The following is a 26,720-nucleotide window of genomic DNA, read 5'->3' on the forward strand; positions in this document are numbered from 1 at the left end:
TGCCTTCCCAACCTCCTCAGACTCCACAGATCTTCTCCCAGTTTGCCTTTGGTTCCTTCACATCCCAGCCCAGCCCCAACAAGCCACTTCCCAGTTACTCCCAGTGCTGCAAATTATAAAACTTTCCTACATTTTTAATTAGTGGCAATTGTTGACTGTGTTACTTCTCACAGACTCTGATAAGTTTGTCTTTCAAGCCTCAAAGCTTTGAGTTTCCCTGGACTGGCTCTGATGGGCTGCAGGAAAGAGAAGCCTGAGGGAGCTGAAGATTGGACATCTCGGACCTTAAATTTATGGTCCCTCAAAGACATGTTGGAGCAACCAGAAGATACTGAGGAGACTAACAAAGACATTTCAGCCTGAGAGTTGGAGACTTTGCCTGTGGCAGAATGATAAAAGCACCAAAGAATGTTGACCAAAACAGCTAATAAAGAATAGAATACCAATTAATGAAGAGAATTGTATATCTTAGAAGGAAAGAATGGTAATTTCTTTGTATGACAAAATGTATAAATACGTGAGAAGTCTTGGAAGGGCTTGTATGGAACTGGAGAGATTCTCTCCCTGTCTCTGCCCAGAATAAAGGAGTGTCTGAGTCACAGACACTCCAAAGGGGGGCTTGGAGGGTCTCATTCCTTCCTGATGACTTTTGGTGACACTTATTGATGACCCAGGTGGGACAAAGCTGCAGATCCTCCATGGGAATGTAATGGGGTGTGGGAGTTTTAGCTTTAGTTTCAGCCAGGCCTCAATTCATCAGGCCCAGAGGATGTGACAGAGATTAGAAGGGACAAACATCACCTGACTTGAGCAACCAAAGAGGTATTTCATATCATCTGACATCATCAAGAAGCATCAAGAAGTATAAAAGAGAGGGAGGTGGAGCTTCTGTCTCTTTTGCTCTTCCCCTTGGGCCTGTGCTCTGCCTCTGCCAAGACAGGGCCTTGCCACCATCCCTGCTCTGTTCTCATAGAATCACAGAATCAGTTGGGTTGGAAGAGACCTCCCAGACCATCAAGTCCATCCCTTAATCCAACCCCACTTTGATCATGGTACTCAGTGCCACGTCCAGTCTCACCTTAAATACCTCCAGGGTTGGAGAATCCATCCCCTCCCTGGGCAGGCCATTCCAATGCCTGAGCACTCTCTCTGTGAAGAACTTCTTCCTGATAGTCAACCTAAAACCTGCCCTGGCTGAGCTTAAGCCCATGCGCTTTTGTCCTATTACTGAGTGCCAGGGAAAAGAGACCAATCCCCACCTGTCTACAATCTCCTTTCAGGTAGTCGTAGAGAGTGATGAAATCACCTCTGAGCCTCCTCTTCTCCAGGCTAAACAACCCCAGCTCCCTCAGCCTCTTCCCACAGCACTTCTGCTCCAGTCCCTTCTCCAGCCTCATTGCTCTTCTCTGGCCCCGCTCCAGCCCCTCAATCTCTTTCCTGAACTAAGGAGCCCAGATACAACACTGAAGGTGTGGCCTCCCCAACGCAGAGTCCAGGGGAAGGGTCACTGCCCTGGGCCTACTGGCCATACTAGTTTGGATCCAACACAGGATCCCACTGGACTTCTTGGCCACCTGGGCAAACTGTTAGCTCCCTGTTGAGCTTTCTATCAATCAGTCCCCCCAGCTCCCTTCCTGCCTGGCTGCTCTCCAGCCACTCTGTGCCCAGCCTGGAGTACTGCAGGGGTTGGGGTGGCCAAAGGGCAGGACCTGCACTTGGACTTGTTGAACTTCATCCCATTGGAATCAGCCCATCCCTCAAGTCCATCCAGGTCCCTCTGCAGAGCCCTCCTGCCATCCAGCAGCTCGACACTCCCTCCCAACTTGGTGTCATCAGCAAATTTGCTGATGATGGACTCAATCCCCTCATCTAAATCATCAATAAAGATGTTAAACAGGACTGGACCCAACACAGACCCCTGGGGGACACAACTGGTGACCGGCCGACAGCTGGACACAGCCCCGTTCACCAGCACTCTCTGGGCCCGGCCCTCCAGCCAGCTCCTGACCCAGCAGAGGGTACACCTGTCCAAGCCATGGGCTACCAGCTTTTCCAGGAGTATATTATGGGAGACAGTGCCAAAGGTCTTGCTGAAGTCCAGATAGACACATCCACAGCCTTCCCCTCATCCACCAGGGGGGTCACCTGATCATAAAAGGAGATCAGGTTGGTCAGACAGGACCTGCCCCTCCATGCTGGCTGGGTCTGAGCCCTTGCCCATCCTGAAGGTGCTGTGTCATTGCACTCAGGATGATCTGCTCCATAACCCTGCCAGGCACCGAGGTCAGGCTGACAGGCTTGGAGTTGCCAGGGTCAGCCTTGCAGCCCTTTATCTGGATTGGGGTGACAATGTCCAACTTCCAATCCTCTGGAACCTCCCCAGAGAGCCAGGACTGTTGGGAGATGATGGAGAGTGGCTTGGCAAGCTCTTCCAGCAGCTCCCTCATCACCCCAGGATGGATCCCATCTGGCCCCACAGACTTGTGAGGATTCAGGTGCCTCACTAAGTCACTATTTCCTCCTGGAACACAGCGGGACAATTCAGCTCCCTGTCTCTTTTCTACCAGCTCAGGAGGCCAGTTGTCCTCAGGGCCACCTGTCTTACTGGTGAAAACTGAGGGCAAGTAGGTGTTAAGTACCTCAGCCTTCTCCTCATCTCTGGTAACAAAGTTCTCCCCCAAGTCCAACAAAGAATGGAGGTTTTCCTTGTCCCTCCTTTTCCTATTAACATATTTATAGAAGCACTTTTTGTCATTCCTAACAGAAGTAGCCAAACTGACTTCAAATTGCACTTTTGTCTCTCATTTTCTTCCTACAGGACCTAACTATGTTCCTAAACTCTTCCTAAATAGCCAGCCCTTTCTTTCCACACTCAGCTCTCTTTTTATTGCTGATTTCCTTCAGAATCTCCCTGTACAACCAAGCTGGATGTCTTCCCCATGGGCTTCCCTTTCGGCACACCTGGACAGGCTGTTCCTGTGCACTCAAGACTTCCTTCTTGAAGCACATCCATCCCTCCTGTACCCCCTTGTTTTTGAGGGTTGTTTCCCAGAGTATGCTCTGGTCCAGTCTTCTCACCAGGCTGAAATCTGCCATCTGGATGTCCAGCAAAGAGGTTTTATTGATGGCCCTCCTCATATCCCTGAGCACTGAAAACTCTGTTACTTCATGGTCGCTGTACCCAGACAGTCTCTGACCACTACATCTCCCACCAGCCCCTCTCTATAAACAGCAGGTGTAGAGGGGCCCCACCCCTGGTAGGTTCATTTACCAGCTGAAACAGGAAATTATCCTCTATACACTCCAGGAATCTCCCAGACTGCCTCTTCTCTGCTGTGTTGAGCTCCCAGCAGATATCTGGCAGGTTCAAGTCACCCACAAGAACAAGGGCTGGAGATTTTGAGACATCTGCCAGCAGCTTGTAGAATAATTCATCCCCTTCATCATCCTGGTTGGGTGGCCTGCAACAGACACTCACAAGGATGTCAGCCCTGTTGGCCTTCCCCCTCATTCTGGTCCACAGACACTCAACCTTGTCACTGCTGACCTCAAGTTCAACAGAGTCAAGAGACTCTCTAACATATAAAGCCACCCCACCACTGGGATATACTGGGAGTGAGTGTAACCAGAGTAGGGGTAAAAAGGAGCAACTGGAATCATGTGGGGGGAACTGGGGTAATATTGGGAGCACTGGAGTCATACTGGGACCATAATGAGACTGTCTGGGAGTGACTTGGATCATGCCGGCAATGACTGGAAAATATCTGGGAGCACACTTGGAGCTAATGGCATGAGTCTGGGCTGATACTGGAAGCAAGTGGAACCATGTTGAAGGCAACTCGGATAACACTAGGAGGAGCTGGGCCCAAGCTGGAGGACACAAGGGGCAGCAGGAGGCAGTATGGGGCCACCTTCGACTGCCTGGGGTGGCTCTGGGGAGCCCTCGGCTCCTCAGGGCTCTTCCTGCAGCCACAGAACTTGGAGGGACCCTCCTCTGGGTGGGTCCTCCACGTGATCCAGGAGCTTTAGGCTCCTCCTGCCACAGACTGGGGGCAACTGGGATCATCCTGACACCATACTGGCAGAGACTGGAAGTCACTGGAACCATACTGGGGGTGACTGGGACCACAGTGGGAGTTACTGGGACTATGCTAGCAGAAAACTGAAACCACATATGGGGCAACTGGGAGCAAGTCAAATGGTTGGGTCTATACTGGGCACTACTGGGCGTCACTGAGACTATGGTGGGACAGACTAGGGGCATACTGGGCCAACTAGGATTCTGTTCTGGGTAGCTGAGATATACTGGGAACAACTGGGCTCATAGTGGGAGTGACTGGGCTCTGGGAAGCACAGGATGGGCAGCATGGGGAGGGAAATCCCCCTCCCACTGCCCTGAATTCCCAAAATCCTTGTTCCCAGTCCCTGCTCTGGCACTGAGCAGCAGATCTGCTCTGGTATCCCTTTCCCTGGGGACACTTCCCCACCCTCTCCCCTCTTTTCTGCCTTTGGAAATCAGCACTTTGGAGCCCCATCCCATTGTTTTCTCATTCTCCTCCCTACTATTATCATTATCCCCCTGCACCTCCTTTTCCTGGGCTCTGGAACCCACCTGTGTGGCTATTCCCTGTTCTCCAACCTTGGACACCCCTTTCTCTGACTCCAGGATCCTCCTGCCCCCCCTTTCCTGCCCATCCCACTTCTCCGAGCCCCTGGATCCCCCTTTTCTTTGACACCAGGGACCCTCAAGACCCCATTCCCATCCATCCCAGGTCACCTCACCCCCACATTCCCCTTCTTTGACTCCAACTACCCCCTGACCCCCCTTTCCCACCCATATGTTAAACACCAATAACTGAGAAATGAAATAAATATTATTCCCCCATTGTTCTCCTATCATAAACATCCTATCCAAGAATTTTCTGTCAGCAGTTCAACACAAAGACAGAATTCTCTTACAAACAAACACCCTGCCAAAGCCTTTCCCCAAGCTTCCTGCAAGTCATGGCAGCAAATTCACCCAAACTTCTTGCCTGCTGAGAACTCACACAAGCATCCTCTTGTTGTAATGACTTAGCTAAAACTATATCCTGCTTTTAAGAAATTTGCAAGCTACCTGTAAAATACAGTGTCTAAGTATTTTTGCAGTCTATAAAAACTCCCAAAGAACACCTTGGAATTTCGGTGCGTAGGGTGTGTGGAGAATGGAGAGAGAGAACCACAGCCAAGAACCTCTCCCACCTCCTCCCTGCCTCACCCATCTCACCTTCTTACCCTCCTTCTTCCCCACCCAAGCTGCTTGCCTGCCTGCCCCTGCAGACTGAGGAGAAAGCTGAGCTCTGCCTTGCTCCCTGTGTCAGTTCTGCTCCTGCTAACCCAGCCCTGGCCCTGTTCAGCCTGGGGTGGCTGCGCCGCTGCTGCCCGTGAGCGACAGCTCCGCGGAGCCTGAGAGCTCTGCAGAGAGCGAGGAGCAGCCCTGCTGCACAAGGGAGAGCAGCACAGACTGAGCATCACATCTGCACTGCAAGAGCTGCATTCCACACCTCTGCCTGCAGGAACAGAGACAACATCGCTTCTCTCTCACACACACACACACACAAACTTGGGAGAAAAAGTTGGTTTTGGTGATAAAGTTTTTTCTTTGCTTCTAAAAAGTACTCTTAGAGTTTTTCTAACTGTTCTTATTTCCCTCTCTCTCTGCATTTTTAAAAAATTTTTAATTTTTAATTAATTATTTAACTAATTTTAATTAATTAAATTGAGTTTTAATATTGTTAGGAAAAACATTTTGAACCCAAGCTATGTCTGCAATATTTAAGCAGATTGTAACACCATCATGTCTCTCCCAAACTCCACACTCCCTATTCCTTTACCCTGCCACCCTCTGGACTGCACTTTTCTCATCACAGACACAACCTGCAGTCCCCAACCACCTCTCCCAACCTCTAGTCTTGCTTTTTCTTAACCTCGGGACCTTCCTGATCCCTCATTTCCAGGCACTGGGATGCCCCTGCACCCCCTTATCCTGCACAAATACCCTCCTGCACCCCCTTTCCTTGCCATCGCACCTACTCCAGCCCCCTCACCCCTTTTTTCTTGACTCTGGGACCCCCACTCTTGCATTTCCAGACCACACACCCTGCCCTGTTTGGAACATTGAGGGACAATTTTAACCCTTTTCCCAGCTTTTCTGGGTGTCCCTACCTCAAGACTCCCTTTCTTCAACATTGGGGACCCCTGGACTCCCCATCCCACTCCTCCAACCCCCTACACTCCCTTTCCTTGGCCCTGCTTCCCCCTGAAATCCCCTTTCCCAGCACTGTGTCCCCCCTGTACTCACAAGATTCAGCCCAAAGCACCAAGACTCAGCCAAAAAAATCCCTCTCAGGAATTCCCCCTCTCTGGGTCTCTCCACTTTGGGGGGGCTCCCCTCTCTGGCCTGCTGCGGGTCCCCCGTGTACTGGGAGGCCCCCTCCCCAACCTGTCAATGAAGGGTCTGACCCAGGCACACCAACCCCCCCCAAGGGGGTCCCCACATCCCCCCACCCACCAAGGGGCTCTGCCAGGACCCGACACTGGGGTACCCAAAAACACCTCCCAGGGACCCCCAAGGGGCATTCCCAGCTCAGCTTTTGGGTCTCTCAACCATCCCCTCAAACACAAACCAAACCCCCAGAGCTCCCCCAGGCTATTCGGGGCTTGGCTCGGGGGTCCCGCAGCACTTTGTCGGGGCCCTTTGCCGTCCCTGTGTGCAGCTCCGGCCCCGCCTCGCGGCAGCCCCAGCGCGGGCTCCAAGGAGCGGCACATCCTGGTGCCCTTGGGGGCTTTGTCCGGGCCCATCCCGGCTCTCGTGTTCCCTGGCACAGCCCTTATGGCCCTTGGTGGGGTAGCGGGGGCACTGTGGAGTTTGGGGGCCCCTTCTCTTTCCCACCCTGTTCTCCCGGTCACCCGAGAGTCCTTCGGGTGCAGATGGAACCCTGGAAAAGGAAAAGGAGGAGCATGGCTGCCCCCTCCTCTTCTACCGGGGGTGTTCCAGGCTCGACCTCGCCCCTCCCCCTCCTCCCCCATTCGCAGAGCGCGCCCAGCAGGGCGGACACAGATGGTCTGGGAGCACTGGCTGGAGCTGTGCTGAGGGAGAACAGGTCTACCCGCCGGGCTGAGGGACAATACGTCTACCCGCCGGGCTGGGAGACAGAACATCTTCCCGCCCGTCCTAATACACGTGGGTCCCCCGGCAGCTCAGACAAGGTGGAACCCCGAACCCCAAACTGAACAGACCAGAGAAGGGGAAATTCTGGGACGGATTTTTTGGCTTAATCTACGTATTTGGGAGTGAGTTTTGGCTGAATCTTGATGTTTTGCAGTTTTGATATCTGTGAGGGGTTTTTTTTTGCCTGCATCTCGGTGGTTTGCAGCTTTTTATGGACACCAGATGCCTGGTGACTTGTAGGGATGGGGAGCAGAGAGGGGCGATAGCTGAGGTGAGGGTCCCCCGGCAGCCTGGAGAGATGGCAGTGTGGAAAAGGGGGAGCCCCAGGACCCCCAGGACCCTGAAATATGGGCATGGAGAAAGGGGATCGTGCACAGGGGGACCCCTGTGTATTCAGGTGTGATGAGATGCCATTATTTTTGGTCCGTGTCTGGCCTTGCCACCTGCCAAGTTATGGAAAACAACAACTTATAACTTAGACTTCGGCCTTGAAGGAGACACATCTTGTGTACACTGAGACAGGTTTGTAACTTGAATTTTAAACGGTGTCTGGTTTCAGCCTGGAATCCCCATGAACCCTCCCTGGAACAATTGCTCAAGGAACTTTAAAGTTAATTAACAATGAACTAATTTTCCAGAAAATTGCAGAGTTTTAAAGGCAATTCCCTCAGAATAGCTCTCATTATATGGTTTAGGTGGCCTTGAACTGACTGAAAATTGCACTGGGCTTTACTTGAGACACAAATAATTAGCAAATAAGGAAAATAATGTGATTAAACATGTAAGGGTGACAAAAACAGTGGATAAAACAAAGGAAGTGATTTAGACATTTAAAATAAAATATTGGAACAGTCTGGTGAGGAAAGAAAATAGTGCTTGAATATCCTGAACAAAAAGTACTTAGGAATCTGGAAGGAAAAAAAAAAAAGCAAGAAATAGTAGTTTTTCTCAGTGCAAAAGGTTTTTTCTGAATGCTGTGATATTCTGAATGCTAATTTGGAAGTTATAGTAACAGATAATTAGAGTAATATTATAAAATAATCTAATAAATCATAAAATAATACAGAAAAATTAATGCATAAAATTGACTTTTTGAGTGATGATAGCACTTGAAAAATAAGTTGATATTTATACAGGTATTGAAAACATTGACACCAATATTTAACAGAAAACGTGGTGCCCCAAATTTATCTGGGAAATGAATATTCCTTAACTCTCCTTGAGATCTTTGGGACAAGTCCCAGCAAAATCTGGAGTCCCTCAGCTCACCAGTTTGATCTCCCTTGGTACTTCACTGCTTTGGTCACCAAGCCCAGGGCTGAGGGCAGAGCAGCACCAGAGGAGCAGAAAGTCCCAGGTTTGCCCAGGAAACCAACACATGGACTTGCCAATAATGCAACATAAATCTCCCATTTTCTATCAGCTTTTAGAATCAAAAAGCTTTGCATGGGGAAGTTTTGTCGGGACCTGGATTGTAACAGAACTTTTTAAATTTAATTCTTTTCAATATTGATGTGGGACTGGGGGAATAACTTGGAGCAGCCAGTGATATCCACACCCTCAGCTGGTCACATTTTCTGGGATAGAAAGAACTTTTCAGACTCCAAGTCTAAAATTACAGTTCATGCATCAGCTTTTACCCACTGAGGTTTCTTTCTCCTGGTTGTAAGGAGAGTGTGACTGGGTGTGCAGCTGGAGAATTGATTAATCCTAATTAATATTTACACCCTGGATCTTCTCATGGTTGGAACAACCTGGAACAGAACACACATATTTTTGAGTTTTCTTCCTGTCGCACAGAAGTAAAACTGTGGAACTCAGTCCCTAAATTATCCTTTTCCATTGGCACATTACAGGTATGAGACACCATCCCAAAATGTGGAGGGACAGGTTTTAATGCCACAATTTTCAGTGCTTTCAACTGGGGTGAGGGACTGTAGCAGGTGTAATAAGATATAATTATAATGTAAAATGCTATAATAAAGAATATAATAATTCTGATAAATTAATGTGTCAAATTGACTTTTGGAGTGCTGAGAGCACTTGAAAAATAATTTGCTATTTACACTGGTATTGAAAACCAGCCTAAAACTACACTTAAACCCAGCCCTAAACCAGCCCTTAACATGTACTAAAACCAGCCCTTAAACCAGCCCTCAACCAACACTAAACCAGAAAGAAGTGAGCTCTTAAGCCAGCCCTAAAGACAGACTGAAAAGCAGCTCTAAAACTGTCCAAAACCAGCTCTAAAATAGCTCTAAAACCAGCCCTAAAAGCAGCCCTAAACCCAGCCCTAAAATTGCAGGGGGTTGGAACTGGATCCAAGTCCAGAGGAGGAGCTGGGTTTTTAACTAATTCCTCAAGCTCAATTCACAGACTCACAGGATTGTTTGGGTTGGAAGGGCCCTTAAAGCTCATCCCTTTCCACTAGCCCAGGTTATTGGCATGTTTTCCTCTTTCCAAGCACTGAAGGATTTACAATATTTCCAAATCAAACCTTTGACTCTCCAAAGTCTTGGCTTTGACTCTCCAGAAATTGCCCAAAAGCTGCAGAACTGACTGTTGGGTGTGACCCTTCCCCCCTAACCAGGCAGGTCATTTGGGGGTCGGAAATGGTTTGCAGAGGCTGAGTGAAAGTTTGGGGGGTCTGTGCGGTGTTTTGGGGGTCTCGGGGAGGGTCTTGGGGTTTTAGGGGGAGGGGGTGTCTGGGGTGTTTTGAGTGGCTCTATCAGGTCCAGGAGGAGATTTGGGGCATCCTGGGGGAGTTTTGGGGGTCCCAGGTGAGGGTTTCGGGATCTCAGGGTGTTTTTGGGGGTGGTGGGAGGGACCTGAGGGCGGTCCCGGGGTGGGGGGAGGGGCTTACCCGGCTTCTCCACCTTCACCGTCACGGCCCACACGGCGCGGGGGGTTCCGAGAAGAAGGAGCTCCTGGAAAGGGAACGGGGAAAGCTCCAGGACACGGGAGGGAAAAACCGCACAAGTCCCTTCCCGCCTCCCCCGCATTCGAGTCTCCGCCCATCATTGCGCAGGCGCGGACTCCACTTCGCTCCCGGCCCCTCCTACTGCGCGGTGGGTGGGAACGAAGAGTGACGGCGGGAATGCCCAATGGACGCTCAGCATCGATGAATGACAGGCACAGCAGCCAATGGGAGCTCGGCACCTCCTACAGCTCCGCCTTCCTGACCCCGCCCATCGTTCTTTGGGCGGAACTTCTCCACTGGCCACGATCGGCGGCAGCGCCCGGGCAGGGCCAGACGTGGCCGGGCACGGACAGACGGGGCCGGGCAGGGCCAGACGTGGCCGGGCAGGGACGGGGCAGGATCAGTCAGGGCCACCCCGGTGCCCCGGGCGCTCCCCCCACCGCAGCCCCCGCTCCGCCGCTGCCAGGCCGGCCCTGGCGCTGGGTCGGGCCCCGCGGGCTCTGCTGCTGCTGTCGAGGGCCGAGGGAGCTGCGAGCGGGGCCGGGCTCGGCGCTCCCAGGGGATGGGCAGGGAGGGGCTGCGGGGGGCACAGGGGAGGCCGGGGGGGGGTCCCTGCGAGCCCGGAAGGAGCAGCGAGTGCCCTGGGGAGCCGCCGAGATGCTGCCCGGGCTCTGCGAGCAGATGGATCCGGGCCGGCTGAGGAGGGAGCTGCGGGACAGCTCGGGGGGGACGGGGGCCCTGCCTTGGGGCGGGACCCAGGAAAGCCGCTCTCCCTCCCTCTGCGAGCGGGCAGGGCAGGGAAAATCCAACGGAGGGCTCGAGAGTTGGGATGGGGAGCGGGAGAGATCCCTCCCCGAGCACCATCCCGGGCAAATCAGACTCGGAGTGGGCGTGTGAATTAAATTGTTCCTGCCAGAATGAGAGCAGGAGAATGAGAAGTAGAAATAAATCCAACAAACCCCTTCCCCTCACCCCTCCCTCCTTCCCAGTTGTTCCTCCTCCCCACTCAGCAGGCCACGGAGCTGGGAATGGGGGTCCCACTCAGTTGTTGGTGGTGCTGCTGCTCAGGGACAGGGGTTGGAGTCACTCCAAACATCCCCAGGGCTTGGCTTGGGGGTCTCCCCATGCCCAGGACACCTCTGGGTGCAGCTCAGGGCAGGAGAGGGAGGGACTGAGCTCTGAGTCTCTGCAGCTTTGCTGGGACAAGTGAACAAAGAGGCACCTTGTGGGTTTTCTGGGTTCCCAGAGAGCCCTGGGAGGTTTCCTCGCTGAGCAGAGGGATGTGGGGGACCTGCAGCTGAGGCAGAGCATTAAAAGCAGAGCAGGGAGCACAGAAGAAGAGCTGCTTCCTCCCTCACTCCCAGGATGGTCCCATTGCAGATCCTCACTGGCTCTGGGCTCTGCTGGGAACTGGAGGGGTTGGGCCACTGGTCCTGGTGGGCATCGTGGTGTGGCTGCTGCAGGGACAAGGTGAGGCATCCAAAAGGTATAAATCCCCCTGACTCCATTCGAAAACCGATCCAAATCCATGAGAGCTGAGCTCCAGGCAGAGGCTGGAGCAGATTCCCCCTGTATTTCCAGCAGGGAGCAGCTCCTGGGCAGTGGCAATCCCTGAGGGGTAGGAGGGCAGAGCTGCCAGTAGGGGCTGATTGATGTGGGTTTGGGGTCTGAGCTGCTGCAGTTCCCTCTCTCCACCCTGATGGTGCTGCAAATACCCAGGGATTCCCTCTGTGCTGTTCTCAGGACGAGTTTCCAGGGCTCCAAATTAAAATTAAAATTAAAGACTCATGGTTGTGTGGGATTAAGGGCAGTTGGTGGTCGATCTTTGCCAAGAGGGAAGTTTCAGGTGGAATTCTGGGTTCCTGGATCCTTCCAAACCCCACTGGGCTCCTCTGGGAGTGGCTGCAGATGAAGAATTTCCTTTGAGAGCAGCAGTTGCTGCTGATCTCGTCAGAGTAGGTGTAGGCACATTGGGCATTGCCCTGGATGCCAAACCTGAAACCCAAGAGCACAGTCAGAGCTCAGGGAAAGATTCCCATTCCCAGAGAGATGAGAGGAGGACTTTGCAGGGCTCCAAATTAAATGTATATATAAACCAGAGGGACACTTATGTTTGTGTGGGAATAAGGGCAACCCCACCTAGGCTAAACCAGCGTCTCCCTGTGTGCACCCACCCACAGCACAGGCTGTGCTGGGGCAGTTGGACCTGCTGGCCCTGCAGAGCTACCCTGAGGGGACACTGCACCACAGCCTGTCCCTGCCAGCCCTGCCCACCGTCCCCAACGCGGCTCAGGGACTCCCAGTGGCCCCTGGACACCAAAGAACCAAAGCCACGACCCCCAGAGTGCAGCCCTGCCCGTGGGCAAAGGGCCACCAGGGCTGCCCTGCACAAAGCAGCCCCTGCAGAGCTGCCCAGAGACACAACTAAGGACACCACACATCTGGCTTTTAGGAAACAGCTCCAAGAATTGCTTGGCTCTTGGGAGGGCACATTGTTTTATTCCAAATGTTCAGAGTTCCCTTTTTGGGGGCAGCGTGTCCAACAGGCCACTGTTGTGTTCCATTTGGGCATAAATATTTCTCCAAGGAATGCAGGTGGCACAGACGGTGCAGGGGGAGCTGCCAAGTCACCCCAGTGTTCAGCCCTGCCCTGACTGGCACCAGCACTGCCCTTTCTCACACATCTCTGGGGAAAACAAAAGTGTCAGGGTGCAGTTTCTAAAGAAGGAACCCTTGAAAAGATCTGGTTAGGACCTGACAGCAAGGTCAGTCAGGAGCAACCAGCACAGGAGTGGGCAGGAACTGTTGGCCAGAGGTCCACCTCAGAGGAGAAAGAGGATATTTTAATTTTATTTGACACTACAGAGGCATTTTCTGGGGTGGCCTCTGGAGTTTTATTCTGTTTCAAGATCACCAGTAACAGGGTTGTGTTTGAGTGCTGCAAATGAGGCCTGGATGGCCCTAACTCTCCTTGCCTTAGTGCTCAGAGGCTTGTGGGCATTGCAATGTCTGCTGATGGCTACAGCTGAGACTAAACACTGAGTTCACTGTCACAAATGCACTGTGGGTGGCACTGATCAAAATAGGAAATTGCAATTTTACTGATAACATTCAGGTGGAAATATGAGAAATGAAATTTATACAGCATAAATTTTTAGTAACAAGAATCAGATCTGTTCCAGAAATGTCTTTGTGCACTGCCTATTTTAGATGTATCTGCTTGTGGTTTCATGGGAGCCTGAAAATGCTGCTCAGCCCATCATTGTCACATCTGCAGCATCAGGGAGTGCAGGAGAAAAGAGAACCCTGCAGGGAGGCTTCAGATCTGTCCCCTAAATCCCATTCTGAAAGGACATTGAATGAGGGAGCCCAGCAAGTTTTCAGTGAGAGACAGGCAGCTGCCAGCAGGTCCAACCAGCACACTGGATTTACACCATCTGATCTCTGCTGGGGGGTCCCTCTGGGCTCTGACACTGTCCCAGACCCCTCTCCCAGCCCCTCGCTGGCCCAGAGGAGACACTGCCCGTGCTGGGATGCTCAGGGAGCACTGGGCTCTTGCCAGTGGCTTCCCTGCCCAGCCAGGCAGGGCTGCCTGAGCTTCTTATCCATCACCAGCCCCAAGTCCTTCTCCTCTTTGGGGCTGCTCTCAATCCATTCTCCACCCAGCCTGAGTTTGTGCTCCATAATCATGTGACAAACTGTACTGAATGCAAATAGAACAGAGTGAGGCTAAGCCTTATCCTCCCAATCCCCAGAAGCAGAAGAAGCTTTTTATTCTGAGGAGGTTTTGTGTTAGGGACCAGAGTCATGTCTGGGCCTGTCATGTTTGGTCTGTGGTTGTGCTCGTTGATGTGGTGTGAGAAAACAGTGCAGAGTTTGCCTGTGGAGAACTGAGGTCTGGAGAAAGAGCCATCAGTGTGAGCTGAAGTGTTGAAAGCTTGGGCTGTGCCCCAGGAAGAATGACGGGCAGAGCCGTTGTTGTCCCGGAGTCAGCCCCTTGAGCTGCTGCAGCCTGGGCTGGTGCGATGGGCACGCAGGGGCTGGTGCTGCAGCTGGCAAAGCTGCCCTGCAGAGAGAGGAGCCAGGAGGGGTGGGCTGGGCTGGGGGTGAGGAGGCCCAGCTGGGCCTGGTTTGGTGCAGGGCACGGCCTGAAGGGGCACTGCCTGCCTGCCCTGCCGCCAGTGCCGCTGCACCTGCTGCTCCTGCCCCACAGGCTGGGGAGATTGCAGGGCTGGGGATGTGCTGTTTGTGTGCCAAGGAACAGGATCCATTGGCTTAGGGAGATTGCAGGGCTGGGGATGTGCTGTTTGTGTGCCAAGGAACAGGATCCATTGGCTTTGCTCACCAAGAAATTTGCTTTGCTACCTCAGCTGTGTTTTAGTGTCTTTTATTTTGTGCAGGGAATCCTCCTGAACCTGGAACATTGGGAACAACCTGGTGACCCACATTCCCAGTGACCCAAATTGGGAACACACCTGGTTGGAAGTCTCCACACTCTCCTGGTTCCCTGTGGGCACTTGCGTGAGTGGAGGTGGGGGAACATCCATCAGGACACGGACTTTGGGAATTCATTGGGAAAAGGGGATTTATGGATTTCACACCCCAAAAAAATCTCACCTGCTCTGTCCCATCATCTCCCATGGTGCCATCAAGCCTCCTGGCTCCTTCCCAAATCCCTTCATTCCATTCAAAAGTCTCTTAATCTCTTCTAGATTCCCCAGAATTTCACCCAAAGTACCCCCAGTTTTCCCCCAAACACCAAGATCCCCCTCAAAGTCTTGTATCTCCTCTCAAAATTCCTTTAATTCCACTGAAACCTCCCCTGACTTTCACCTCACACCACACTGGTTGTACTCAAAGTTGCCTTAATTCCACCTCAAACCCCTATAAATGCATCAAAATCCTGAGATTTTACCACAAATCTCCTGAATTCCACTGAAATTCCCTCACATAAAATTGATCTCATTTCACCACAAATTTTCAATTCCAAACCAAATTCCCTTAATTTTACTGAAGATCCTCATTAATTTCACCCAGAACTCTCTTAATAAATTTTAAATCTCTCCAATCCCATTTATTTCACGCAAAATCACTTTAATTTTTTCTAACATTCTCCAAATCTCCCTATTTCCACTTCAAAACTTCCTAATTCCATCTAAGTTTTATTAATTTCTACCCCAAATATCCCTAAATCTACCCCAAATATCTTAACTCCACTCAAAAATACATGAATGTTTCTTAGAATCCTCAGTATTTCATTGCAAATCCCTGAAATTCAGCAAACCCCCCCCTTAGTTTCACACAAAGATTATTTAATTCCACTCTAAATTCCTTTAATTCCACCCAACCTCTTCTAAATTCATTTAAAATTCCCTGAATTCCACCCAAAATTCCCTTAATTCCCCTCCAAATTGTAAATCCTGCCCCAAATCCCTTCCCCAACTCACCAGCCCCCCAAGTGCCCCCAAATCCCCCCGGCTCCCCAAGTGCCCCCTTTGGAGCCCCAAATCCTGGGAAAGGGCCCCATGAGAAGGGGGGGCTGGGGGGATTTGGGAGATTTGGGGTAGAATTGGGGTCTGAGGGTCAGTTGGGGGGCACTTGGGGGTCTCATGGGGGTCTGGGGGAGATTTTATGAGCACTGGGGGGGCACTTGAGGGGTCCGAGGAGTCACTTGGGGAAACTTGGGGGTCCAAGGATGGAATGTGGGGGTTCAAAGAGTCGTTCAGGGGACACTTGTGAGTCCTGGATAAACTTGGGGTGCACTGAGGGGCCCAGGGAGGGAATTTGATGGTCCAGAGTGGGTATTGGGTTAGAACTTGGGAGTCCGAGGGGCACTTCTGGGGCAGTTTGGGGTCCGGGGGTCACTTGGGGGGCCGCAAACCAGCTGGGACCGACCCGATTGGGCGTGGGGGAGACGGGAGTTGTAGTCCCACCTGTGATTGGCCAGAACCGGCCGCGGTGTATGACGGGAGTTGTAGTATGGGACAGGCTCAAAATGGCGCGGGTGTCCATGCGCCGTCACCGCGCGCTGCATTGCTGAAAGATGATTGGCTGGGAGCGGAGACGGGCACGGAAGACAACCAGTCAGAGGCAGAGTAGTCGGAGGGCGGAACTCGAGGGCGATGCCGGGAGAGGTGAGCAATGGCGGCGAGTTTGGGGTGATTTCGGAAAAATTTGGGAGTATTTGGGGGGCATTTGGAGGACTCAGGGAGGGTTTTGGGGGTCCCTCCCGACCCGCCAACCCCTCACAGACGCCCGAGACGCCCCCGGGGCCGTTTTGGCCGTGAAGGTGAAGAAGCCGGGTAAGTCCCTTCCCCCACCCCGGGATGCGCCTCAGAACGCCCCAAATCCCCCCCGAAAATACCTCTGAGAGCCCCAAACCCCCACCCGGGACCCCCAAAACTCTCTGGACGCCCCCCCAGGATGCCCCAAATTCCCCCCTGGACTCTCCCGAGCTTCTGAAACGCCCTCGGCCCTTCAAACACCCCAGAGATACCCCAAACCCCCTCCCAGACCACCAATTCTTTCCCAGACCGTCTAAAATGCCCAGGAACCTCCGAACTACCTTAAATCCCCTTCCCAGAATTCCAAAACTCTCCCAGACAGTCTAAACTGCCCAGGACTCCCTGAACTACCCCCAGGACTGCCCTAAACCCTCTCCCAGACCCCCAAAGCATGGCAGGACCCACCAAACCCCCTTCTAGGACACGTAACACTCCCTAAATTCCCTCAACCTCCCCCCAGACTCCTACCCAGACACCCCCCCCCTCAAACAACGCCACGACCCCCAAACCACATCAAGCCCCCCCCCACCCCCCTCCCAATTCCCTCCCAGTCTCTCTAAACCAATCCAGGACCCCCTGGCTACTTCCAGACATTCCCAAACCACCCCAGGATCCCCCTGAACTGCCTACCAGAACCCCCAGACTGTCCCTAGACCCTGCAAAACCACCCCAGGGCCCCTCAAAAGCCTCCCAGACCCTTCAAACCATGCCATGTCTCCAAAACTGGGATTTTAAAATGACAACTGAAAGAGGGAGAACTGAAGCTGAGTGAGACACATGGGCAGGCCTAAGAAGCAGGAAAATGGGATTTATCGATTGGTTTTTTTTCTAGAAGCTGAAAGGAGCCATTTGGGGATGATGCTCTTGGAAAAGGGAACGGTGTGAGTGAGTGAGGGGTGGCCACAGTGTGGGGAACAAGCCCCAAAGGGGGATTTGCTTGAGGAGCATCCCTGGATGGTGGAAACTCTTGGGATCCTCCCATTCCCCCAGATGGAGGTGCCTGGCACAAATCTCCTAAAACCCCAAACCATCAAAATTTGGCTAAAACCCCCTCTAAAATATGAAATTAAGATGAAAGCAATTCCAACCACCAAGATTCACCTCCCAAAAACCCTCCCACAAATTTGCTATCTCTGGTCTCTCCACTTTGGGGCTCTGGGGGTCCCCCCTGTCTAGGCTGTTGGGGGTGACTTGTGTTTTGGGGTCCCCTGTCTGGGGTTTGTCCTTTTCCAGGCTGCTGGAGATCCCGGGAATTTCAGGGGTCTGACTCCGTGATCTGACCCCTTTGGGTTTCTGGGATTCCCCTCTTCAGGTTCCCACTCAGGACTACTGAGAGTCCCAGGGGTACTTTTGCCCCTGACCCTCTGCTGTGGGTGCTCGGGAGCCCCCTGGGACCGCAAAACGGGGATTCCAGAGAGGGGGCACCCTCAGCAACCTAGAGAGAGAGGGGTCTTTGGAATCACCTCCCCAAGCAGAGAGTCAGAGGAGAAGCTCCACTATCCCCCAGCTCCACTATCACCTGTCTCTGCTCCCCATCTCCAGAGGTCACCAGACATCTGGTGTCCATAATAAGCTCCAAACTACCGAGTTTCAGGCCAAAAAACCCCTCATCAACATCAAACTTGCAAAACAACAAGATTCATCCGAAGCTCACTCCAAAATATGGAGATTAACCCAAAAACCCCTCCCAGAAGTTCCCCTCCTCTGGTCTTTTCACTTTGTGGTTCAGGGTTCGCCCCTGTCTGGGATGCTGAGGGACCCACGTGTATTAGGGTGTGTGGGTAATCTTGTTCTCTCTGAGCCGGCTGGATACAGCTGGACGGGTAGACCTGTTCTCTCTCGCTCCGGCGGGTAGACCTGTTCTCCGTGAGACTGCCGGGTAGTCCCATTCTATGTCCGATGGGTAGACTTGTTCTCCTTTTGCCCAACGGGTAGACCTGTTCTCAGTTTGCCAGACAGGTAGACCTGTTCTCCCTCAGTCCGCCGGGCAGACCTGTTGTCTCCCGGTCCCCTCGGTAGACCTTCTGTCTCTGGCGCACCTTCTCTTTAACCCGCGGGCCTCCATCCCTTCTCTGCCCCTCCACAGGCAGACCTGGCGGCGCCGGCGGACGGGTAGAACTGTTCTCTCAAAACCCAGCGCCCACAATGGCTCCCACAACTGCTGTGTCTGCCCTGCCGGGCCTCCCCTGCTGATAAAGTGAGCGGGGTCGACCCAGGGGCATCACCGGCAGAAGTGCAGGGGACAGCCACGCTCCTCCTTTACCTCTTTTGGTGCTCCGAGTGCACATGCGAAGGTTTCAAGTCACCTGGAGAACAAGATGGGAAAGAGAAGGGGCCCCCCAAACTCCACAGTGCCCCCGCTGCCCCACCAAGGGCATAATGGCTGTGCCAGGGAACACGAGAGCCGGGATGGGCCCGGACAAAGCCCTTGATGGCACCAGGATGTGCCGCTCCTTGGAGCCCGCGCTGGGGCTGCCGTGGGGCGGGGCTGGAGCTGCACACAGGGACAGCAAAGGGCCCCGACAAAGTGCTGCGGGACCCCCGAGCCGAGCCCCGAATAGCCTGGGGGGGCTCTCGGTGGTTGGTTTGTGATTCAGGGGGATGTTTGGGGCTTGAGGGACCCCAAAGCTGAGCTGGGAATGCCCCTTGGGGGCTCTTGGGGTCCCTGGGAGGTGTTTTTGGGGGTTCCAGTGTCGGTTCCTGGCAGAGCCCCTTGGTGGGCAAGGGGATGCGGGACCCCCCCTTGGTGGGGTTGGTGTTCCTGGGTGAGACCCTTCATTGGCAGGTTGGGGAGGGGGGCTCCCAGTACATGTGGGACCCCCAGCAGCCCGGACAGGGGAGCCCCCCCAAACCCCAAAGGGGAAAGAACAGAGAGGGGGAACTCCTGGCAGAGCTTATTTTGGCTGAGTCTTGATGTTTTGGGCTGAATCTTGTGGGTGCAGGGGGGACTCAGTGCTGGGGGAGGGGATTTTCACGGAGTACCAAGGCCAAGGAAAGGGGTGTAGGGGATTGGAGGGGTGGGATGCGAGTCCAGAGGGCCTCTGTGCTCAGGAAAGGGGTTCCAGGGGTCCCTGATGCCACAGAAAGGGAGTCATGGGGTAAGGACACCCAGAATAGCCGGAAAAAGGGGTTCAAATGAATTCCCAGTGTCCCATAAAGGGGAGAGTCTGTGGTCTGGGAAATGCAGGAGTGGGGGTCCCAGAGTCAAGAAAAAGAGGGCTGTGGGGACTGGAAAAGGTGGGATGCCAAGAAAAGGGGGTGCAGGTGGGTATTGGTGCAGGATAAGGGGGTGCAGGGGCTCCCCGGTGCCTGGGAATGTGGGAGCAGAAGGGGCCCAAGGTGAAGAAAAGCAGGACTGGAGGTGGGGAAAGATTATTGGGGGATGCAGAGGGTCCCTGTACGCAGAAAGAGGAGTCCAGAGGGTGTCAGGTTAAAGGTAAAGGGAGTGTGGAGTCTGAGAGATGTGGGATGGTGGGAAAGGAGGGTCAGAGGGATCCTGGTGTCAAAGAAATGGTGATCTGGGGCCTGGAAAACCAGGAATGGGCAGGTAGGGGGGTCCTGGAGCCCCGGCAGCCTGAACAGGGTGGGGACCCTGGAGAGGCAGGACCCCAGTACACAGGAGACCCCAGCAGCCAGGACAGGAGGGACACCCAGAACCCCAAAGTAGAGAGGCCAAAGACAAGGAACTTCTGGGAGGGTTTTTTGGGCTGAATCTTGGTGCTTTACAGGTTTTTTAGGCCACGAGGAGCCCAGTGATTTCTAGAGATGGATTGGGGCAAGAGGAACCCCCAACCCATTGTGCTCACACCTTCTTTTTTCCCTAAAAAACCAGGATTTTTTCTTTCCAAAGCTTGGCCAGATGGAGGAGGAGGCTGCAAGGAAAAGGAAAATGCCCCGGGACCCCCAGGCAGGTGAGGAGGAAGTCAGTGCCCCTTTGCCCCTCTCTTGTGCTGCATCTTCCAGCCCAGCATGGCCCCGGCTGCAGGACAACCCTGCTGCCGACGCCGTCCTGCCGGGGCCGGGTCTGGGGGGATGTCCTTGGCCTTCCCTGTGGGCCGGAGGCAAATGCCCTGAGTGTCCTTGTTCCTTCCTGCCCCAGGCCCCGAGCTGAGCACGGGGAGCACGGAGGACAAATCCCCCCAGCAGAACCTGGTGGCAGAGGCCACTTTGAACAGCTCCACAGAGCAGGAAGTCACTGAGGAGAAAAAGCCACGGAGATCCCTCAGGAGGAGAAGCTCTCAACCGAGTATTGGGTCCTCCAATCAGGATAGAGCCACCCAGCATGGGAAAGATGGCCAGAGCTTCAAGCAGAGCTCTGAGCTGGGGGTGCAGCAGCAGCTTCAGAGCAGGGAGAAGCGCTACAAGTGCTTGGCATGTGGGAAGGGATTCAGCCTGAGCTCCCACCTGATTCGCCATCAGCACATCCACACTGGAGAACGGCCCTACACGTGTAGGGAATGTGGGAAGAGCTTCAATCAGAGCTCCAGCCTGATTCGCCATCAGCGCATCCATAGTGGGGAATGTCCCTACACGTGTAGGGAATGTGGGAAGCGCTTCAGTCACACGTCCCACCTGATCCGCCACCAGATGATCCACACTGGGGAACGTCCCTATGAGTGTTCCCAGTGTGGGAAGAGGTGTCGGACCAGGTCAGATCTCCTCAAGCATCAGCGCACACACACGGGGGAGAGGCCCTTCTGCTGCACTGACTGTGGGAAGAGATTTAATCGGAATTCCAGCCTCATCAGGCACCGGGGTACCCACACCGGGGACAGGCCTCACATATGTGGGGACTGTGGGAAGAGCTTCATCCGTAACTCTGAGCTCATCATCCACCGGATGAACCACACTGGGGAAAGGCCGTTTGAATGTTCCGAGTGTGGGAAGAGGTTTCAGAGAAGCTCACATCTCCTCGTGCATCAGCGCACACACACCGGGGAGAGGCCCTTCTGCTGCACCGACTGCGGGAACAGGTTCAACCGCAACTCCCACCTCATAAGGCACCAGCGCCTCCACACTGGGGAGAGGCCTTATGAGTGTGACGAGTGTGGGAAGAGCTTCACCCACAGCTCTACCTTGACTAAACACCAAAGGACCCACCAGTGAGGGAAGCCCCACGAGTGCCCCGACTGTGGGAAAAGCTTCATCTGCTGCTCCATCTCTATCCCCCACATTCCTTGTGACACACTTTTGGAAGACCCCTGGCTGGTGGTCTCCACATCTTCCTGGTTCTCCGTGGGCACTTTAATTAACACAGTGGGAGGAACATCCGTGGTGTCATGGGTTTAGTTAGACCCAGATTTAGGCTGTAGTTTTAAGAGCAAGGCCTTGGACAATCAGCTGACTAGAGCTGGGTCAGCCCAGCTGACTCCTACTGGCCAACTCTATTGCATCCCATATTCTGACATCATCTCAGATAGAAGAAGAGAGGGAGGAGGGATTTTCCTTCTTCTTCTTGCTGGACGAGAAAAGCGTTTGTTGGTATTGCAGATCTCCTGGGGGGAGACCAAGATACTGGGAAAGTTGAAATTTATTTCCTCTTTGTTCTTGCTACCTTTTATTCTTAGTCTGTAGTTTCTTTTGACTTGGTTTCTATTTTATTTTCTGTTTAATATACCTTGTTCTGCTGAACTATGTCCTGTGTTTTGGTTTTTGGGGGACAGAAGAGGAGACTTTGCCTCTGAAATGATTACTTGGCATTTTGCCACATCAAAGCCATCACATATGGGGACACAGACTGAAGTGGGAAATTCATTGGGAAGGGGGAGTTGCTGACTTTTGACCCTCAACATCTCCCCTGCTCCATACCCTTAGTTTGTCTTGTGGCCTCAAGGAATCCTGAATGGTGTTTCAGAACTTTTCTAAACTCAAGAATTCCATAATTCCAATAATCTGTGGCTCTGCCTCTCTGTGGGCCACCCAACCCAACCCCATGCACATTCACATGATTCGTTTTTTTGTTTTTTTTATTTTATTTGATCCATCTTCATCCCTTCAAATCACCTGAAATTGGGATTAAAATAAAGAAATTGAACAAAGACATCTAAATTTCCATCATTATCCAGAGAACTGGTGCAGGAATTTGGGATTCAGAGGGATAATCAGGAAGATTTCAGGGTTCTGAGGGCATTTGGGAGAGTTTTCCCCAAAACTGGAGGTGTCCAGACCGTCTGACATTTCTTCATCATTTTGCAGTCCAATATCTGAGAGGGATTGATCTGTCAGCTCATAACACCTCAATCCCACCCCAAAATTTCTCCATGCCAACTTGAAATGACTCAATCCCATCCCAAAATGGTTTAATGGAACTTGAACCCACTTAGGGGGAGTCAGCAGCAGGAGAAGGGGTGCTACAAACCCAGGGAGGATGGGATAAAATTGGGAGGGCTTGGATGCAAACTGGGAGGGTTGGGATGGGACTTGGAGGAGAATAGGGTGGGGATTGGGAGAGAAGAGATGGGGTGTGTGGAATATTGAGGGAGCATTTGGAGTCCCCTCCTATCCTGAGGGGGGTACTGTGAGGGAGTATTGGGGACATGTGACATCAGCACTTGGAGTGGGGACCCACAGGAAGGGACACAGGGAGCTCTTTTTGAGGGGATCCTGTTGGTTCCCACCAGTTCAGGGGGCTTTAAATATCTTTTGAGGGTTTCCCTCATCTTTTTTATGGGCTGAGTTGAGCCTCTGGCATAATGGGGTGTGGTAGTTTTAGCTTTAGCTTCAGCCAGGCCTCAACTCATCAGGCCCAGAGGATGTGACACAGACTAGAAGGGACAAGCATCACCTGACTTGAGCAACCAAAGATGTATTTCATATCATCTGACACCATCAAGAAGCATCAAGAAGTATAAAAGAGAGGGAGGTGGAGCTTCTGTCTCTTTTGCTCTTCCCCTTGGGCCTGTGCTCTGCCTCTGCCAAGACAGGGCCTTGCCACCATCCCTGCTCTGTTCTCATAGAATCACAGAATCAGTTGGGTTGGAAGAGACCTCCCAGATCATCAAGTCCAACCCTTAATCCAACCCCACTTTGATTACCAGATCATGGCACTCAGTGCTACGTCCAGTCTCACCTTAAATACCTCCAGGGTTGGAGAATCCACCCCCTCCCTGGGCAGGCCATTCCAATGCCTGAGCACTCTCTCTGTGAAGAACTTCTTCCTGATATTCAACCTAAAACCTGCCCTGGCTGAGCTTAAGCCCCTGCCCTCTTGTCCTATTGCTGAGTGCCTGGGAAAAGAGACCAGACCCCACCTGTCTACAATCTCCTTTCAGGTAGTTGCAGAGAGTGATGGAAATACCTCTGAGCCTCCTCTTCTCCAGGCTAAACACCCCCAGCTCCCTCAGCCTCTCCCCATAGGACTTCTGCTCCAGTCCCTTCTCCAGCCTCCTTGCTCTTCTCTGGCCATCCCCCAGCCCCTCAATCTCTTTTCTGAACTGAGGGGCCCAGAACTGAACACAACACTCAAGGTGTGGCCTCCCCAAGGCAGAGTCCAGGGGAAGGGTCACTGCCCTGGGGCTGCTGGCAACACTAGTTTGGATCCAGGCCAGGATCCCCTTGGCCTTCTTGGCCACCTGGGCACACTCTTGGCTCATGCTGAGCTTCCTGTCCCTCAGTCCCCCCAGATCCCTTCCTGCCTGGCTGCTCTCCAGCCACTCTGTGCCCAGCCTGGAGCGCTGCAGGGGTTGGGGTGGCCAAAGGGCAGGACCTGCACTTGGACTTGTTGAACTTCATCCCATTGGAATCAGCCCATCCCTCAAGTCCATCCAGGTCCCTCTGCAGAGCCCTCCTGCCTTCCAGCAGCTCGACACTCCCTCCCAACTTGGTGTCATCAGCAAATTTGCTGAGGATGGACTCAATCCCCTCATCTAAATCATCAATAAAGATGTTAAACAGGACTGGGCCCAACACAGACCCCTGGGGAACACCACTGGTAACCGGCCGACAGCTGGACACAGCCCCGTTCACCAGCACTCTCTGGGCCCGGCCCTCCAGCCAGCTCCTGACCCAGCAGAGGGTACACCTGTCCAAGCCATGGGCTACCAGCTTTTCCAGGAGTATATTATGGGAGACAGTGTCAAAGGCCTTGCTAAAGTCCAGTTAGACACATCCACAGCCTTCCCCTCATCCACCAGGTGGGTCACCTGATCATAAAAAGAGATCAGGTTGGTCAGACAGGACCTGCCCCTCCTAAACCCATGCTGGCTGGGTCTGAGCCCTTGCCCATCCTTTAGGTGCTGTGTGATTGCACTCAGGATGATCTGCTCCATAACCCTGACAGACCTGGAGTTGCCAGGGTCAGCCTTGCAGCCCTTTTTATGGATTGGGGTGACAATGTCCAACTTCCAATTCTCTGCGACATCCCCAGAGAGCCAGGACTGTTGGGAGATGATGGAGAGTGGCTTGGCAAGCTCATCCAGCAGCTCCCTCATCACCCATCTGGCCCCACAGACTTGTGAGGATTCAGGTGCCTCACTAAGTCACTATTTCCTCCTGGAACACAGCGGGACTATTCAGCTCCCTGTCTCTTTTCTACCAGCTCAGGAGGCCAGTTGTCCTCAGGGCCACCTGTCTTACTGGTGAAAACTGAGGCAAAGTAGGTGTTAAGTACCTCAGCCTTCCCCTCATCTCTGGTAACAATGTTCTCCCCCAAGTCCAACAAAGAAAGGAGGTTTTCCTTGTCCCTCCTTTTCCTATTAACATATTTAAAGAAGCACTTTTTGTCAGCCCTAACAGAAGTAGCCAAACTGACTTAAATTGCACTTTTGTCTCTCATTTTCTTCCTACAGGACCTAATTATGTTCCTAAACTCTTCCTAAATAGCCAGCCCTTTTTTTCCACACTCAGTCAGCTCCCTTTTAATCACTGATTTCCTTCAGAATCTCCCTGTACAACCAAGCTGGATGTCTTCCCCATGGGCTTCCCTTTTGGCACACTGGGACAGGCTGTTCCTGTGCACTCAAGACTTCCTTCTTGAATCACATCCATCCCTCCTGTACCCCCTTGTTTTTCCGGGTTGTTTCCCAGGGTGTGCTCTGGACCGGTCTTCTGACCAGGCTGAAATCTGCCCTCTGGATGTCCAGCAAAGAGGTTTTATTGATGGCCCTCCTCATATCCCTGAGCACTGAAAACTCTGTTACTTCATGGTCGCTGTACCCAGACAGCCTCTAACCACTAAATCTCCCACCAGCCCCTCTCTACAAACAGCAGGTGTAGAGGGGCCCCACCCCTGGTAGGTTCATTTACCAGCTGAAGCAGGAAATTATCCTCTATACACTCCAGGAATCTCCCAGACTGCCTCTTCTCTGCTGTGTTGAGCTCCCAGCAGATATCTGGCAGGTTCAAGTCACCCACAAGAACAAGGCCTGGAGATTTTGAGACATCTGCCAGCAGCTTGTAGAATAATTCATCGCCTTCATCATCCTGGTTGGGTGGCCTGTAACAGACACCCACAAGGATGTCAGCCCTGTTGGCCTTCCCCCTGATTCTGGCCCACAGACACTCAACCTTGTCATTGCCGACCTGAAGTTCAACAGAGTCAAGAGACTCTCTAACATATAAAGCCACCCCTCCACTGGGATATACTGGGAGTGAGTGGAACCATAGTAGAGGTAAAAGGGAGGAACTGGAAGCATGTGGGGGGAACTGGGGTAATATTGGGAGCACTGGAGTCATACTGGGATCACAATGAGACTGTCTGGGAGTGACTCGGATCATACCGGCAATGACTGGAAAATATCTGGGAGCACACTTGGAGCTAATGCCATGAGACTGGGCTGATACTGGAAGCAAGTGGGACCATGTTGAAGGCAACTGGGATAACACTAGGAGGAGCTGGGCCCAAGCTGGAGGACACAAGGGGCAGCAGGAGCCTTGTGGGACCACCTTCTACTGCCTGGGGTGGCTCTGGGGGGCCCTCAGCTCCTCAGGGCTCTTCCTGCAGCCACAGAACTTGGAGGGACCCTCCTCTGGGTGGATGCTCCACAGGATCCAGGAGCTTTGGGCTCCTCCTGGCAGAGACTGGGGGCAACTGGGGTCATCCTGACACCATACTGACAGAGACTGAAGTCACTGGAACCATACTGGGGTGACTGGGACCACAGTGGGAGTTACTGAGAATATGCTAGCAGAAAACTGAAAACACATATGGGACAACTGGGAGCAAGTCAAATGGTTGGGTCTATATTGGGCACTACTGGGCATCACTGAGACTATGGTGGGACAGACTGGGGTCATTCTGGGCCAACTAGGATTTCTGTTCTGGGCAACTGAGATATAGTGGGAACAGCTGGACTCATAGTGGGAGTGA

At 52.9% G+C, this 26,720-nt stretch overlaps 2 protein-coding genes across 2 annotated transcripts in view; one reads left to right on the top strand and one right to left on the bottom strand.

Annotated features, from left to right (window-relative positions):
- Positions 1-26,720, bottom strand: part of LOC139684145 (uncharacterized) — a 1,342,464-nt gene that overhangs the window by 806,101 nt on the left and 509,643 nt on the right. The gene's annotated exons all lie outside the window — the stretch shown is intronic.
- Positions 1-26,720, top strand: part of LOC139684146 (uncharacterized) — an 800,710-nt gene that overhangs the window by 166,396 nt on the left and 607,594 nt on the right. The window contains 1 exon segment of the mRNA XM_071579747.1: positions 20,761-21,534. Coding sequence (XP_071435848.1) covers positions 20,761-21,534 — 774 coding nt within the window.

The sequence above is a fragment of the Pithys albifrons genome, chromosome 32 (genome assembly GCF_047495875.1).
Source record: "Pithys albifrons albifrons isolate INPA30051 chromosome 32, PitAlb_v1, whole genome shotgun sequence".
NCBI lineage: Eukaryota > Metazoa > Chordata > Aves > Passeriformes > Thamnophilidae > Pithys > Pithys albifrons.